The 13695-nt window shown below is 55.6% G+C and overlaps 6 protein-coding genes across 6 annotated transcripts; 3 read left to right on the top strand and 3 right to left on the bottom strand.

The window, feature by feature from the left end:
• Positions 1 to 141: 141 nt before the first annotated feature.
• On the bottom strand, positions 142 to 906 carry CC84DRAFT_1230976 (uncharacterized protein). The gene has a single exon (XM_018183712.1). It carries the CDS (start codon positions 795 to 797, stop codon positions 309 to 311), a length of 489 nt encoding a protein of 162 aa, XP_018031060.1. The 5' UTR covers positions 798 to 906; the 3' UTR covers positions 142 to 308.
• Positions 907 to 1902: 996 nt separating this feature from the next.
• On the bottom strand, positions 1903 to 2472 carry CC84DRAFT_1222175 (uncharacterized protein; the record flags this gene model as incomplete). The annotated part of the gene is made up of 1 exon (XM_018183337.1): positions 1903 to 2472. One exon carries the CDS (start codon positions 2470 to 2472, stop codon positions 1903 to 1905), a length of 570 nt encoding a protein of 189 aa, XP_018031059.1.
• A 639-nt stretch (positions 2473 to 3111) lies between these two features.
• Positions 3112 to 3434, top strand: CC84DRAFT_321956 (uncharacterized protein). Its single transcript, XM_018185850.1, has one exon. It carries the CDS (start codon positions 3159 to 3161, stop codon positions 3321 to 3323), a length of 165 nt encoding a protein of 54 aa, XP_018031058.1. The 5' UTR covers positions 3112 to 3158; the 3' UTR covers positions 3324 to 3434.
• Positions 3435 to 3970: 536 nt separating this feature from the next.
• CC84DRAFT_1180669 (general substrate transporter) lies at positions 3971 to 5858 on the bottom strand (the record flags this gene model as incomplete). The annotated part of the gene is made up of 5 exons (XM_018180494.1): positions 3971 to 4629; positions 4702 to 5056; positions 5114 to 5487; positions 5541 to 5672; positions 5741 to 5858. The coding sequence occupies 5 exons, from the start codon at positions 5856 to 5858 to the stop codon at positions 3971 to 3973; spliced, it is 1638 nt and encodes a 545-aa protein (XP_018031057.1).
• A 2583-nt stretch (positions 5859 to 8441) lies between these two features.
• CC84DRAFT_1168746 (uncharacterized protein) lies at positions 8442 to 9735 on the top strand. Its single transcript, XM_018179474.1, has one exon. The coding sequence runs from the start codon at positions 8626 to 8628 to the stop codon at positions 9562 to 9564; it is 939 nt and encodes a 312-aa protein (XP_018031056.1). The 5' UTR covers positions 8442 to 8625; the 3' UTR covers positions 9565 to 9735.
• Positions 9736 to 10102: 367 nt separating this feature from the next.
• On the top strand, positions 10103 to 13691 carry CC84DRAFT_1199496 (intracellular beta-galactosidase BgaD). Its single transcript, XM_018181620.1, has 3 exons — positions 10103 to 10950; positions 10998 to 11988; positions 12036 to 13691. The coding sequence occupies exons 1-3, from the start codon at positions 10316 to 10318 to the stop codon at positions 13527 to 13529; spliced, it is 3120 nt and encodes a 1039-aa protein (XP_018031055.1). The 5' UTR covers positions 10103 to 10315; the 3' UTR covers positions 13530 to 13691.
• Positions 13692 to 13695: the final 4 nt, after the last annotated feature.

Raw genomic sequence — 13695 nt, 5'->3', positions numbered from 1 at the left:
CTTGGGCGAAATGCAGGAACCACCGTCCGAGGGGAGGGCTCCTTTTAAGGCAGTCGACGAGGTGAATGCAGCCGAATGCTTCGGCGCGTCCGACCAGGGTCCTGATCCCCTCGCCGCAGGCCCATTATTGCCATCGCACATGGACGACGCCTGCGGCCGTTCACCTGGAGCAGCTCAACCACCCAGAGACGGGGACGTGCGCCAGCGCGATACCTGGACCCGCGGTGATTGGCCGTGGTGGCGGGCGCGATGGCGAATGCTGGCTAGGACTATGGATCCAAGACCAGTTTATATGACCATCGTCTTTGCTAGCGGCATGGCGGCTCTTGGAGGCGCCGGGATGGCATTGGCACGCGGCGGCGGGGTGCTTGGCGTGACGCGAGTAGCTCCGGGGTAGACTGGAGCAGCCCGACTATCGCGCGACACGCTCCACCGGCCGCTCTGTTTGGCCGCTCAGGGCTGATAAGGGGCCGAATCGGTCGTGTAGAGCACACCTGGGCTCCACCCCTATCAGCAGTCCACCCTCCTTCGCCTTGGCTGGGCGCCGCCGCGGGCGGAGCGAAGCTTGGTGTCGAGGGCCACTTGCGAGCTGCCCGAAGCGGCAAGTCGTTGGGGTCGATATCTCGCTGTGTGCTCGGCGGCCGATGGATTGGCTGCAAGAGGGAGGAGTGAATGTCGAGGAATTGGCTGGCCAAGCGTTCCTGCGCCGGCGCCCAGCCCTCACGTGCGCTTGTTTCTACCTTCCTCTTCTGGCCGCCGGCGCGCCGCACCTCCACTTGACACCCTCGCGGCTCCATGCTCTAATTCCAAGGTGTGCCGCCCCAAACTCTCGGACCACGGTAGTTTCAGAAAAAATGGACCTTGACAGCGCGTTGGGCGCCGCACCGAGCGTCTGGCCGATTCTCCTGCGCGACATGCACGACTGCACGCGCTGTGCTGCGTGCGTCGCCCATCAGAGTTTTCCACGCTGCCGCGCGGAAGCCGTTGCGGTTAATCGCGCCTCGCACGCACACTGCCTCCGCCGCCTGTCATTGATCAGCCCTCGCAACTGCGGCATGCATCGCCTCCACATCGCCGTCCCCAGAGTCTGCCGTCTTCCCCAGGTTGCTGGTGGGCCCGTCTACCCCGCCCGTCTCCACCGCGAGACTGCCAGACGGCGCATGCCGGAGGCTGCATACATCGCAGGTCACCAACTGGCAATTCGTTGTCACCATGGCACTAGTGAGTTATACACAGTAATACGAGAAGACCAGTCGTTGCCAACGAAGCCACCGCCGCGCAATGACTCCTGCGCTCTGCTGATGGCCTGGACTTGCACTGATACTGTGCCGCTTAGCCGAGTCTCAACCTCGCGTGTGCCTTCGCGCCTGATGCCCATTTCCACGCTCAGCGAGTGCCATGCGCCTGGCTTCAGATTTGCAAAACGCACTTCACGCGGCTCCGTCGATCAAGCGATGCATTGGAACGCTACGGCGGTGGACCCTTTTTTCTAGCGTTCTTCCACGCGCAAGTGGCCACGAGAGCGCCCTCTTAGCAATCTTGGGACACTCTTAGCCCGCCTTGGAGCCGTACGGGGAACATGCCAAAAGCAGCAGTCGAACACATACGCCTCATCTTAGCACCAGCGCGACCTGTCCAGACGTCTGACACGCAGTATTGGTGTTTCCAAGTAGTCAAAGTAGCTGCCAGAGTCGTCTAGTCTATGCCCCTACCTAAACGCCAACAGAATCCCGCCAAGTATCCTAGACCCACTCAACCGATACAACCCGTATGGCGGATACGGAAGGCAACAAGACAAACACCAAGACCTCGCTTCCAGATCCGTAGACAGCCGTGCACTAACAATCCACAGCCCCGGGTCTGACAGATCGTATGCGAGCCATCCCAGCGCCCCTGCATCGATCACACTTCCACGTCGACCAGCTTCAGCACCCGGAAGTTCTTCGTCCTGACTATGTTGCGCCTCTCCCTACGCTTCCTCGCCGTGGTGTAGCGGTGAACCCAGCCCTTCTCTCTGCCCGTCAAACCTTCCTCCCTTTCTATGTTCATTTCTTTGCGAATCTTCTCCTGGACCGTCGCCATCACGGCAAACAGCGACTGGTGCCTCATTTTCTCCAGTTCACTCGAGGGGATCGAACACATCGTCGAGTGCCTCCTCTGAACCTGCAAGCCTCGCTCCATGATCGGCGGCAACGGCGGCGTACGCGGGTTCAAGAATCGCGGTGAGAGGTCCGTTCCAGCACACGGCGAAGCTAGAGCAACTGCGAACAACCACGATCTGGGTGCAGTCTGCCTGTCAACCGTTGAGGGAGACGCTGCCAGCAGGGGCAAAATATCCGTCCTCGGTGAGCCTGGGCTGACAGCCGGAGGTGAGAGGAACGGATTGTGAGGTGACAACGGGGACGGCGTCTCGGGCTCCCAGTATGATAGAGGCGGAACAGGCGGAATGCCCAAGTCCACGATACCAGCCATGTCGAGCCATGCTGTTCCCGGCTGTGGATAAGTCGATCGTCGGGGTGTTGGCGGATGGACCGGATGCCATGTCGTGGTACGGAGTCGCTCGACCGAGAGCTGGAGCGAATTCGCTCGTGGGCGGCACAGCGGCATAGCTGTATGCAGGCCGGTCAAGTGATTGTTGCTAACAAGAACCTTAGGATAACAACGACTGAAAAATGACAGGCGTCCCCGTCAATGAACGAAGGCCAGGATCAAGACTGCGCAATCCGTACTGTGATAGTCGATCAACAAGGCCATTCATGTATCGTCCACACCCATTGTGCAACCTCGCCCAGTCGCCCAAACAAGAAACATATATACAACGCCAGGGCCACCGTCTTGTAAGAGTGGGTCTGTTCCTCTGGCGAACGGTCGATTCATTCGTCTGGTGAGCAGTGAGTGGACCACGCCATCGAGCAAGCAAGACAAACGCAACGCAGCCGTAAAGCAGAGCAAAACTGACCTCACGTGCGCGCGCTCTGCTCTTATGTGTGCAGCGCCCGTCTCCACATGTTTGAGGCCTTCCCGTAAAAAAAAAAGTACTCACAATTCATTTTCCTTATGTCTGAGTTCTCAGCGTAAAGGAAGACAGCTAGAACGCGCCCATGGAAGCTTGTGCAAGTCGTCTACGCGTCAATTGTGACCCTTCGCGTGTTCCGCGAATGCCTGAATACACCGCGAATGACTCGTCGTGTATTGCACGAATAGTATCCCTGCGGTCCCGCTGCGATCACAAGCAGTGTTTGCGACTACGCCGCCGCTGCGCCCGAAGTGAAACAGGGGCTCGCCTGGCGTGGACCAAGCGCTGTAGGGCTGCGTCTGTGTGAGCGCATGTGCGTATTGCGTGTGACGTGCATGCTATTATGAGTTGTAGCATGTGTTTCAGGTGAGTGCTGAGGGTCTTGAAGGTGAACCGGTAATGAAGAAAGTTGTCGGACGACAGCGAAGGTGGCTGGGCACTGTAGCGCTGAAGCTGGGAATGTGTGCCGTGCTGGTGGCGTTGTCGCGTGGACACGTGAACGTGGAGCAATTAGACGTCGACCTCGGTCATGGTGGTGAAGAACCCCAGCGCCTGCTTCCTGCTCATGCGTATTTACACTGTTGACTCATCCAAAACACTCACCGTTAAGTACGGCTTTTATGTTCAGGAGAAATGTATACTCAGATATCGATCTCACGCGAAGACAGTGAAGAATTACAAGTTGTAGGGTGGCAAGCGGGATGGTGGGTGGGGAGGACGTGGCGGTTCAGACGCTGTTGCGATGGTCTAGCACTGCGATTATACTGTGCGCGGTGGGAGGGTTAGACATCACCAATGCATCTAATGACATACTCGATACCGCTCAGCTCACATTATCACCATACCACAGAGTAACGGATATCGAGATCGTATTCACCTTCCATTCCGTAACTACCATCGCATACTACCAACCACACGCTTCCGTCCTCCCAATCTATCTACGCCACAGGGCTCTCAAACCTTGACCTCGTCCCCAACGCCAAGCACATGGCCGCTCTCATCCACCGCAACCCTCACTTTCTTCACGCTCTCCTTGCGCGGATTCTTGCTGTCAAAGATGTACTTGAGCTCCTCGAGCGTCTTCCCCGCCGTCTCGACAAAGAAGAAGTAAATCACCACCATCTCGACCACGATCCAGGCAATGTACACCAGATACAGCTTCCACTGGATCTTGGCGATGCCGACGCTGATGCCGAACGTGTTCACCATGATGGCGATGTTGAGGAACAGGAAGTTGATGCCGGAGCCCTTGGCGCGCGTGCGGTTCTCGAAGCACTCGACGGCGTAGAGGGTCTGCAGGGGCGTCCAGCCCCACGCGAAGAAGATGCCGAAGAGGTAGATGGAGACGATGGTGCCGTAGGCGAGGTTGTTGTCGGGCTTGGCCGTGGCGGTGAAGGCCGTCAGGAAAACGTACGACACCAGCGCGCCGACGAGGCCCCACAGCAGCATGGTGCGGCGGCCGAGCTTGTCGAGCAGCGTCGCGCCGTACATGGCGGCCAGCATGCTGAAGATGGGGTTGATGGCGTTGATGATGAGCTGCTTGTTGACGTCGTCGATGCCGGCGTTTTTGATCATCGCCGGCATGAAGTACGATACCACGTTGTTTCCGGACCCTGTATCTGCCTGTCAGCAATCCACGCGCAAAGAATCGGCACCATGGGACCGGGATCAGTCGGGATACGTACACTGCCCGAAAAAGCTCATGCAAATCACCAAAAACAGTCGGTACCGCGCGCCCCGCGTGTTGACCAGCTCGCGCATGTCCCACCACGGGTTCTCGTTGCGGTGCCGCGCAAAGTCCTCCTCGATCTCGCGGAGCTGCAGCTGCACGACGGGGGAATTCGCGTCGCCGTCGCCGTGGTACTTGGACATGATGGCGATGGCTTCCTCGCGGCGGTCCTTGGAGAGCAGCCAGCGCGGGGTTTCGGGGAAAAACATGACCAGGCAGGCGACGATGCCGGGGAGGATGCATTGGACGAGGGTGGGGAGGCGCCAGGACCAGGAGGAGTCGGCCATGTGCCGGTTGGTGCCGTACTGCTTCTGTCAGTCTCGTCGTGCGGACATGCATCCACGTGATGCGTGGACATGGTAACTCACAGTGGTCCACCCCGCCAGGATGTTCCCGAGCCACCAGAAGTTGTTGTACATGCCCGCCATGGTGCCCCTAAATGCCGGATGCGCAAGCTCAACCGCATACGCCGGCGCCACGGCGCTCGCGATGCTGGCACCGAGCCCGAGCACGAAGCGCCCGCCGATGAACTGGGCCTGGTCGTTGGCTGTGGTCTGGATGGCGGTGCCGATCAGCACGACGATGCAGCCGACGAAGATGGCGAAGCGGCGGCCGTAGCCGTCAGCGAGGAACCCGCAGAAGGGGAACGCGGCGATTTGGCCCAGTTGGTAGACGATGAAGACGATGCCGGTGGAGGGGCCTTCGCCGGAGAGGCCCATGGTGGTTTGGTAGGATTCCATGGCTGGGGGAGTGTCAGAAAACATATTGAGTGCTGTAGTTTACCCTCTTGCTTACCGTTGATGGCGCCCATCAATGAGGAATCGAAACCATTGAGTGTGGAGACGAGGTAGGAAACGGAGAGGATGGCGCAGAGCTGGATGATGGACTTTGATTTGAAGGAGGGCTTCTGCGCCTCGACGGCCGCAGCTGGGAACGGTTAGATGCATGTCCGGTGTCGTAGTTGCAGCTGTATCTGCTGGGGCGTCTGAACACACCTAGAGCTACAGACGCAGCATTCGTCTCTGTGACATGCGTAGCACCGACTTTCTGGTCTTCGACATGGCTGGTGGGATCATAGTGCTCTGTAGCACCCAGTTCATTCTTTTCCGCCATGCTGCCTCCAAAATGTACGTCTCGCTGCAGATCCACGCAAGAAAAAGTCGAAGCCCGCACCCATTTTACCGTGGCCAGGGCCGACTTAATATACCAACATTTTTTGCGCAAGGGCAACACATGATCGTCTGTGCTGCACTACCTGGGAGCTGCATCGGCGTGCGGGGAAGGGCCGATTCAGGCCTGGGGACCGGGCTGGGGAACATGATTCAGGGCCGGGGGATCGCACAAAAGAGGGTGAGCTCCGGGGTTCCGAGGTAAAACGTGCCTATAGAAACAACGGGGAGGTTTTTGCTGAGGGAATGGGGGCGGAAGGCTTCCTGGTCCAGGATGGTGAGCGCCTGGTGCGAAGTCTGAACGGGTAAATCTCGCGACCGCTGGTGCTAGGCGGGTGTCGTGCAGACACGAGGCGGGAGGCGGTGGTTGTGGCATCGTGTGCGGGAAGTGCTTGGTGGCGTACATTTGGGCACGTCGGGATCATGTATGCGCACGCAACCCAGCCGCTGCTCTCCCGATGGCTAGCCGCGGCCTCTCCACAACAGGGCCGACGTGCGGTCTTGAGGTTGGAAGTGGCGCCCGCGATGTTGTTAGTGCTACGGATGGGTTACCCAGAAGAGCCTGTGTACTGAATAGACGTTTACTATTCTAGTGGACGAGGCGGAAGGGACTGCGGAAGGAGAATAGGACATCATGCCGAGGTCGGGTTCTCTATGTCTTCATCACTCAGGACCACACATAAATATTTTCAGGGCAACTCAAGCGGTGGCGCATGGCTAGTGAGAAGACGAGCGGACGGCAACATTGAGTGTCGACTACTGCTCTATGAAACATTAGCCGCCTGGCCCTTATCCGCTCTTTCTCCACAAATGCGCGATGTATATGGACGCCAATTGAAGAATCACTGTTAGTGAGTTACGGAAGTACTGACCAAAGGCAGACATGTTTGGAATTGAGGGAATCGGCTGTGCTCGCGTCTCTCTACACGTCGGGTGTTGATATTTTGCTCACAGGAACATCGCAACCCCACAACAGAAATGATATTCTCAAAAATACCAGAGAGAGTCTGAGATTAATAACAGTGAATAATTGTAAAGCATATTACTGCCTTGCGATAACGAAGGACATGTTATGTTCCATTGCAAGAGTGTGGCGAATATGTCCTGCGCTTTTGAACTGGCATCCAATCCAGAAGCTGTCCGAACACGTTCTTAATACTACACCTGTATCGTGGCATGTTTAACATGAACTTTTAATGACTTCCACTAGATCGATCGTAAATAACGACTGGTTCTTTTAGTTGCAAAAGCTGTCTTACTACTGGCGGTGGGCATGATTGGAAAGACAGCACTACAACTGGACCCACGAACCTCAACACTTGCGTCGCGTGTCTCTCCAGACACACTTCAGGAACCTGAGCCCACAACGGATCATGATTAGCAGAGGCGCAGCCAAATCTCATTCTGACACCGAGTTGATATAATCGGACGTATTCATGCCCCTTTCCCTGGACAGTCTATCGCACACTGCCTTTACAGTGCTGGAACACTGCACACAGCCGACCACAAAAGATGCGGATACCATCACTATATTGCCGCCTCTTAACGGTCATGTTCACATTTGTGGGCATTATCTCGTTGATGCTAGTCTATTTGGTCTGCTGGCAGCCTGAGATCTTCTATGTCGATTGAGATCTACACCGAACCCTGAATAGCACTACACTCAGTGCAACGACTCCGGCTGTGGCTCCTCGTGGCCTCAAGATAGTGGCTTCTCAGGAAATCACTATTTCGAAACTTATGCGCCAGCGGCTTCGACATTGCGCGCTGTGGTTGCGCCTACACCGACAGGCGAGGCCCCAACAATCACGCAGGCTTTGCAGACCGCCGAACCGAGTCGATATGACATTGCCGGCCACGAGAAAAGCAATTTCGCGGTTGGACACGCTCGACACGGCCTCTTTACTCCTCCCGCCAACTTCTACAATCCCAGCTGGCTTGCCTTCTCCGAGCCTGATCAGACTCTTGGCTGCAGTGGCAAGCCCTACACCCATCTCTCTGTACACGCAGGAATACATGGCGGAGAAGATGAAGACAACTTATCCGTTCTTAGATATAGGGCTTGTACTGGGATTCACGGTCGGACTCTCCGTTGTATTGCCGCTCCTACTTGCGCTGAGCTACTGTATGCTTCACATGGTTGGTGCGGGACTGAAAAGAATGTACGCGTCTTTCAAGCAATGCTTCAACCATGCAGGTAGGCAATGCGCGGCTGATAGTGTACATTGTCAGCGAAGTTGCGGAAACATTCGGTTACGCTACAGAGGTCACGGTGCGTTGGCGATTGTGGACGGCGAGTGGAATGAAGGGACGGAGTCAAAGGATGTTGTAAGCGCGCCGTACGAATGTACGATCGCGGAATGGAATCATGAGAAGGGCAGGGCGGTTTAAGGTCGTTTGGGATGAAAACGTTAGTACCCTAAGAGGAGAGATGGACCCACCAAAACCGGAATGGCACGATGGATGACATAATCAGGCGTGACTTAACTAGCTTTTCCCTTGTCTGTTCCACGCATGTTTACGCTCTCACCCCGGTTCCTGCAGTAGTCTGAATTGGCATATCAACCTGCTGATACTTATCTAACACTACATTTCGGTGAACCTGTGCTGCAATTTTGTTGATGGTCTCTCGAACACTGCAGAACCTTTTCCGTTGTTCTCTCCGGCTACAACGTGGCAGAGACCGTGTACAACCCGCACAGAAGCCTCCCATGGTAGATAAGGAGAAGACAATTAGGTTATGTCTCGACTGGGATGGCACTCTCACTAAGAAAGACACACTACACCTTGTGGCTGCGATAGGTTATGATTGCAACCGCGATGCAAACCTCACCCCTTGGGACGATATAGTGCAGGCGTACCTCTCGGATTATAAGCAGCACAAGGAAGGCTATACTCCGCCTGCGGATCAGCGGAAGGCCGGAGATGGAGCCGCGAGAAGGGAGTCCAACTGGCTCGCTAGCTTGAAACCCGTGGAGACCAGGAGCATCGAACGCGTGCAAGCGGCGGGCATCTTCAAGGGCGTCATCAAGCAAGACGTGGAACTGGCAGCCAGGTTAGCTGTCCAGAAGCATAAGCTGCAATTTCGCACCGGATGGAGGACGCTCCTCATGTATCATCAAAAATCGGCAGCAGCACCTTCGGTATCGATACTCAGTGTCAATTGGAGCGCCACATTCATCCAAGCATGTATTGAGGCAGCTTTTCAGTTCTCGGCCTCAGGTATGGAGTCCACGATGGTCGCATCCATACCGGTCTGTGCAAACGAGCTTCCCTTAGTAGAACGGCGACCAGACTCCTGCATCAGCACCAGTACGGACAAGCTTGAGATGCTCAGACAATTGCGCAAAGACGGCGACTTCATCGTGTATGTGGGGGACTCGGCCACGGATTTCGACTGTTTGAACGCAGCTGATGTGGGAATCTGCGTCAGGGACGACCCGATGGGAAGCAGCCAGCAAGAGCTGAAAGAAACGCTGGATCGATTGGGCTTCGAGACTTTGCGATTGAGTTCCGAAGCGTACAAGGAAACAGGATGCTACGTATTTGATGGTGCCAACGAAGGGAAGAAACGGAAGCGGATAATATGGTGGGTCGAGGATTTGGATGAGATATCCAAATTCATCGAAGAAATTCATGGGCATACCTAGATCATGGAATTCGCAAGTTGACAATGACAAGGCGTAGGTGAAAGGACGCGGTCAGACATCGCCCAGCCTGATCATGTCTTGCTGACCTTGCTTCTCCTTGGCTAGAGATCAAACGCTCCCAACCTGATAGTCATTCCACATGCACTTCCTACGTTAGGCAGTCTTTCTACACGTCCAAATGTGCACGAGCTCAATTGATCAATATCGTTTGGACGTGGTTCTTCCACGCGGACGTTCGCCGAGGATTCCGTGATTCAATATTGCTTGGTTTTCGAGAAGTCGTACGAACTTAACTTCGATCTTGACAACTGATCCATAAAGCGCGAAACACAATCTTGGCTACAATGCTGGGTTGCTGCAAGTTGAAGATGACTGGAATGGTGCGCCCCATGGTCAGTTGATGTTGGCTCCACACATGGCCGATTGCGGGGTATAACGACTGGGGCGGATCTACTTCGGGCAGCTCACAACCGGGAGCCTCGGCCGTGGCATCATTAGTCCGATGCACGCGGACGGGTCCACTACGACTGACGATCTCGCCAAGTTTTCTTTACGGCGTTTCCCTGACACACTGGATGGCCTCATGCTCGAACTGAGCCTCGTGGCGACCCGTGTCGGTCGGCTGACCACTTCGGGCTAGTGCCATTGTGGGGTGGAGGGGTAGCTTCGAAACCACTTAACAGCCAACGCCAACACCTCACGGAGCAGTGCGATTCCCCTCGACATTTGAATTACAGAATCGCAGCACAACATGGCTACAATTAGCGGCGTCAAGCCTGAAAGTCGTCCGGACTGGAACAACCACAAAGTTCTACACAAGAACACGCTGCCTGTGCGAGCGTACTTCCACAACTACACCTCCGAATCGGATGCTCTTTCACGCGATGTGAGCAAGTCCAAGACGCACAGCCTGTCGGGCACGTGGAAGTTTCATTTCGCCAATTCCCCCTTCGAAGCTGTTGAGGGCTTCGAAGTCTCCTCCTTCGACACCTCGTCATGGAGCGACATCGCCGTGCCCGGCATGTGGAATCTGCAGGGATTCGGGAAAGGCCCGCAGTACACAAACGTCAAGTATCCCATCCACGTCGACCCTCCAAATGTTCCGTTCTACGATAACGAGACTGGATCGTACGTGAGGAAATTCTCCGTCCCCAAAGAGTTCAAGAATGACCAGATCCGATTGAGGTTCGAGGGTGTGGATTCTTCATACCATGTGTGGGTCAACGGTAAACAGGTGGGGTACTCTCAAGGTAGCCGCAACCCAGACGAGTTCGATATCACAGACTTTGTCGATCTGGATAAAGAAAATACGCTTGCGGTAAGGGTCTATCAATGGTGCGACGGGACGTATATCGAAGACCAAGACCAGTGGTGGCTGAGCGGCATGTAAGTGTTCAAAACCTGCTCAAAATATAGTCTGCTAACATGAATAGCTTCCGAGACGTGTTTTTGGTCGCGTTTCCCAAGAAGTCCCGTGTTGAGAACCTGCACGTGCAAACGTTGCTGGATTCTTCCTACAAAGACGCGGAGCTCAAAGTCAGCCTCGAAACAACAGGCCTCGGCGGTGTCAGCCTCAAACTGTTCGATGCTGACAAGAAACCTGTCACCAGCGCGACGGCCAACGCAACCAGTGAAAGTAGCAGCAAATGGACCATTTCCATTCGCGGCCAAAACCCCCACAAGTGGACTGCGGAGACGCCCTATCTGTACCACCTAATCATCGCGCTCGACGACAACCAGTTCATTCCCATTCGCGTAGGGTTCCGCCAAGTTGAAATCAAAGACGGCCTGCTCAAGGTCAACGGCAAGCGTATCTGTTTCCGGGGCACTAATCGTCACGAACATCACCCAAAGTTCGGTCGTGCCGTTCCTTTGGAATTCCTCAAGCACGACTTGCTAACCATGAAGCGTCACAACATCAATGCTATTAGGACTTCGCATCAATTGAACGATCCACGACTGTTGGGGCTCGCTGACGAGATGGGTTTCTGGATGATTGATGAAGCAGATCTCGAATGCCACGGCTTCGAGATGGTAGCTGACGCACTTCTCAACAAGCAGGAGCGCGAGCTCCCGTTCGCTGAACGCCAGATGCTGACTCGGGGTGGAGCTGCCAAATGGACGACAGATAACCCTGAGTGGAGGGATGCTTATATTGACCGCGCAGAGCACTTGATCAAGCGCGATCAGCTCCACCCATCCGTCATCATCTGGAGTCTCGGAAACGAAGCCTTCTTCGGGCAGAACTTCAAGGAGATGTACAAGCATATCAAAGATTACGACGATAGTCGCCCCATCCACTACGAGCCAGATTACGATGCCGAGACCATGGACGTGTTCTCGCGGATGTACTCACACCCCGATTGGGTCGATTGGTTTGGAAGAGAAGGAAGCAAGGAGAAGCCGCTCATCCTTTGCGAATTTGTAAGTTTCCATGACGTATCACAAAATAACGACTGACCCGCAGTCAGATCCACGCTATGGGCAACGGACCCGGTAACATCAAAGAATACGTCGATTTGTTCTACAAGTATCCCTCTGTCCAGGGTGGCTTCGCATGGGAGTGGGCGAACCATGGTCTCTTAACGAAGGACAAGGAGACTGGCGACGAGTACTACGCTTATGGCGGTGACTTTGGGGAGAAGGTCCACGACTCCACCTTTGTGATGGACGGCCTACTAAATTCCGACCACACCCCCAACCCGGGTCTTATCGAATACGCCAAGGCGATCGAGCCGGTACAGCTTCTCCACAGCACCAGTTCCACTGCCACGTTCATCAACAGATACGATTTTGTCACCCTGGACCACCTCACTCTCAACTGGCACGCCGTCAATGAGGAAGGCGATGAGACCTCCAAAGGCGAACTCAAGATCCCATCCGGCATCGGTCCAGGCCAAGATTTCTCCGTCGACCTCCCCAAATTCAAGAGCGCCAAATCCGAAACCGTCATCCATTTCACCTTCAATCTGAAAGAAAGCACCATCTCTCTCTCCAAGGGCTGGACCGTCGCCACAGGCGAAGCCATCGTACACCCTTCGCAAGCCATCCACGCGCCGCCGTCCTCCGACAAAGACCTAAAAGTCACCACACCTTCCCCGAATGAATTGCATATTGAAGCTGGTGACTCCAAATGGATCTTCAACACACTCTACGGCCACCTGGCTTCCTGGACCAAGCACAGGCAGGAACTGATCACGACCCCGCCCACCCTCTCCATCAACCGCGCGCAAACAGACAACGACAAGCCCCAAGACGGCTGGAACTGGCACGACCGACTTGTGCACCTGGCCCAGCCCTACACACGCAAAGTGTCCTATGACCAGCCCGACAGCAAGACCCTCGCCGTCACAGTAACCCAGCAGATAATCCCTCCTGTGCTCTCTTGGTCCATCGACATCACCACCGTGTACACGTTTTCCAGCGTGGGCAGCGTGCAGGCACACGTGAAGGGCGTGCCGACGGGGCTGAACCTGCCGGACAGCCTGCCGCGCATCGGCTTTGTGTTGGAAATGCCGCACGCGTTCCAGGCCGTGGAGTGGTTCGGCCGCGGGCCCGGCGAATCCTATCGCGACAGCAAGTTCGCGCAGCACACCGCGCTCCACCGCGCCTCCTCCATCGACGCGCTCTGGACCGACTACGAAGTACCCCAAGAGTCTTCCAACCGGACCGACACGCGCTGGGTCAAACTCTCGTCCTCCGAGAAAAAGGAGGTTAGTCTGCTTGCGCAGTTCATCAGCGGGAAGGAGAGAAAGCTGTTCGACTTCCAAGCAACTCACTACCGCATCGACGACGTGGCGGGCTCGGACCATCCGTACAAGTTGCACAAGAAGAAGAGGGAGGAGGTGGTGTTGCGGCTGGATGCGGTGCATCACGGGCTGGGGACGGGGAGTTGTGGGCCGAAGACGTTGCCGGCGTATAGGCTCGAGACGAGGGAGTTTGAGTTTGAGGTGTTGCTGCAGTAGAGTGCAGGCGAGGCAGACTGGCATAGCATATTTGAGGGCTCATTTCATCCGTAGTACGTGCGTATGTTTGTTTGGTGATCGAATCACAAGTTGAATGCGAGGATTGCGGCCCAGATCTCGGAGTCAATGGTAGCATTGCGATCGTCTCTGTTCTTAGCCTGGTGAT

This window comes from Paraphaeosphaeria sporulosa (genome assembly GCF_001642045.1).
Source record: "Paraphaeosphaeria sporulosa strain AP3s5-JAC2a unplaced genomic scaffold CC84scaffold_12, whole genome shotgun sequence".
Lineage (NCBI taxonomy): Eukaryota > Fungi > Ascomycota > Dothideomycetes > Pleosporales > Didymosphaeriaceae > Paraphaeosphaeria > Paraphaeosphaeria sporulosa.
Note: the sequence above shows the minus strand (reverse complement) of the source record. Positions and strands in the feature narration are given on the sequence as shown.

What these genes read in the sequence shown, in the direction of transcription:
- CC84DRAFT_321956 (XM_018185850.1), top strand. Translation starts at nt 3,159, where the DNA reads ATGCCTGAATACACCGCGAATGACTCGTCGTGTATTGCACGAATAGTA.
- CC84DRAFT_1230976 (XM_018183712.1), bottom strand. Translation starts at nt 797, where the DNA reads ATGGAGCCGCGAGGGTGTCAAGTGGAGGTGCGGCGCGCCGGCGGCCAG.
- CC84DRAFT_1168746 (XM_018179474.1), top strand. Translation starts at nt 8,626, where the DNA reads ATGGTAGATAAGGAGAAGACAATTAGGTTATGTCTCGACTGGGATGGC.
- CC84DRAFT_1199496 (XM_018181620.1), top strand. Translation starts at nt 10,316, where the DNA reads ATGGCTACAATTAGCGGCGTCAAGCCTGAAAGTCGTCCGGACTGGAAC. An exon ending in CAGTGGTGGCTGAGCGGCAT is followed by an intron (nt 10,951 to 10,997) that starts GTAAGTGTTCAA and finishes TAACATGAATAG; the next exon opens with CTTCCGAGACGTGTTTTTGG. An exon ending in CGCTCATCCTTTGCGAATTT is followed by an intron (nt 11,989 to 12,035) that starts GTAAGTTTCCAT and finishes ACCCGCAGTCAG; the next exon opens with ATCCACGCTATGGGCAACGG.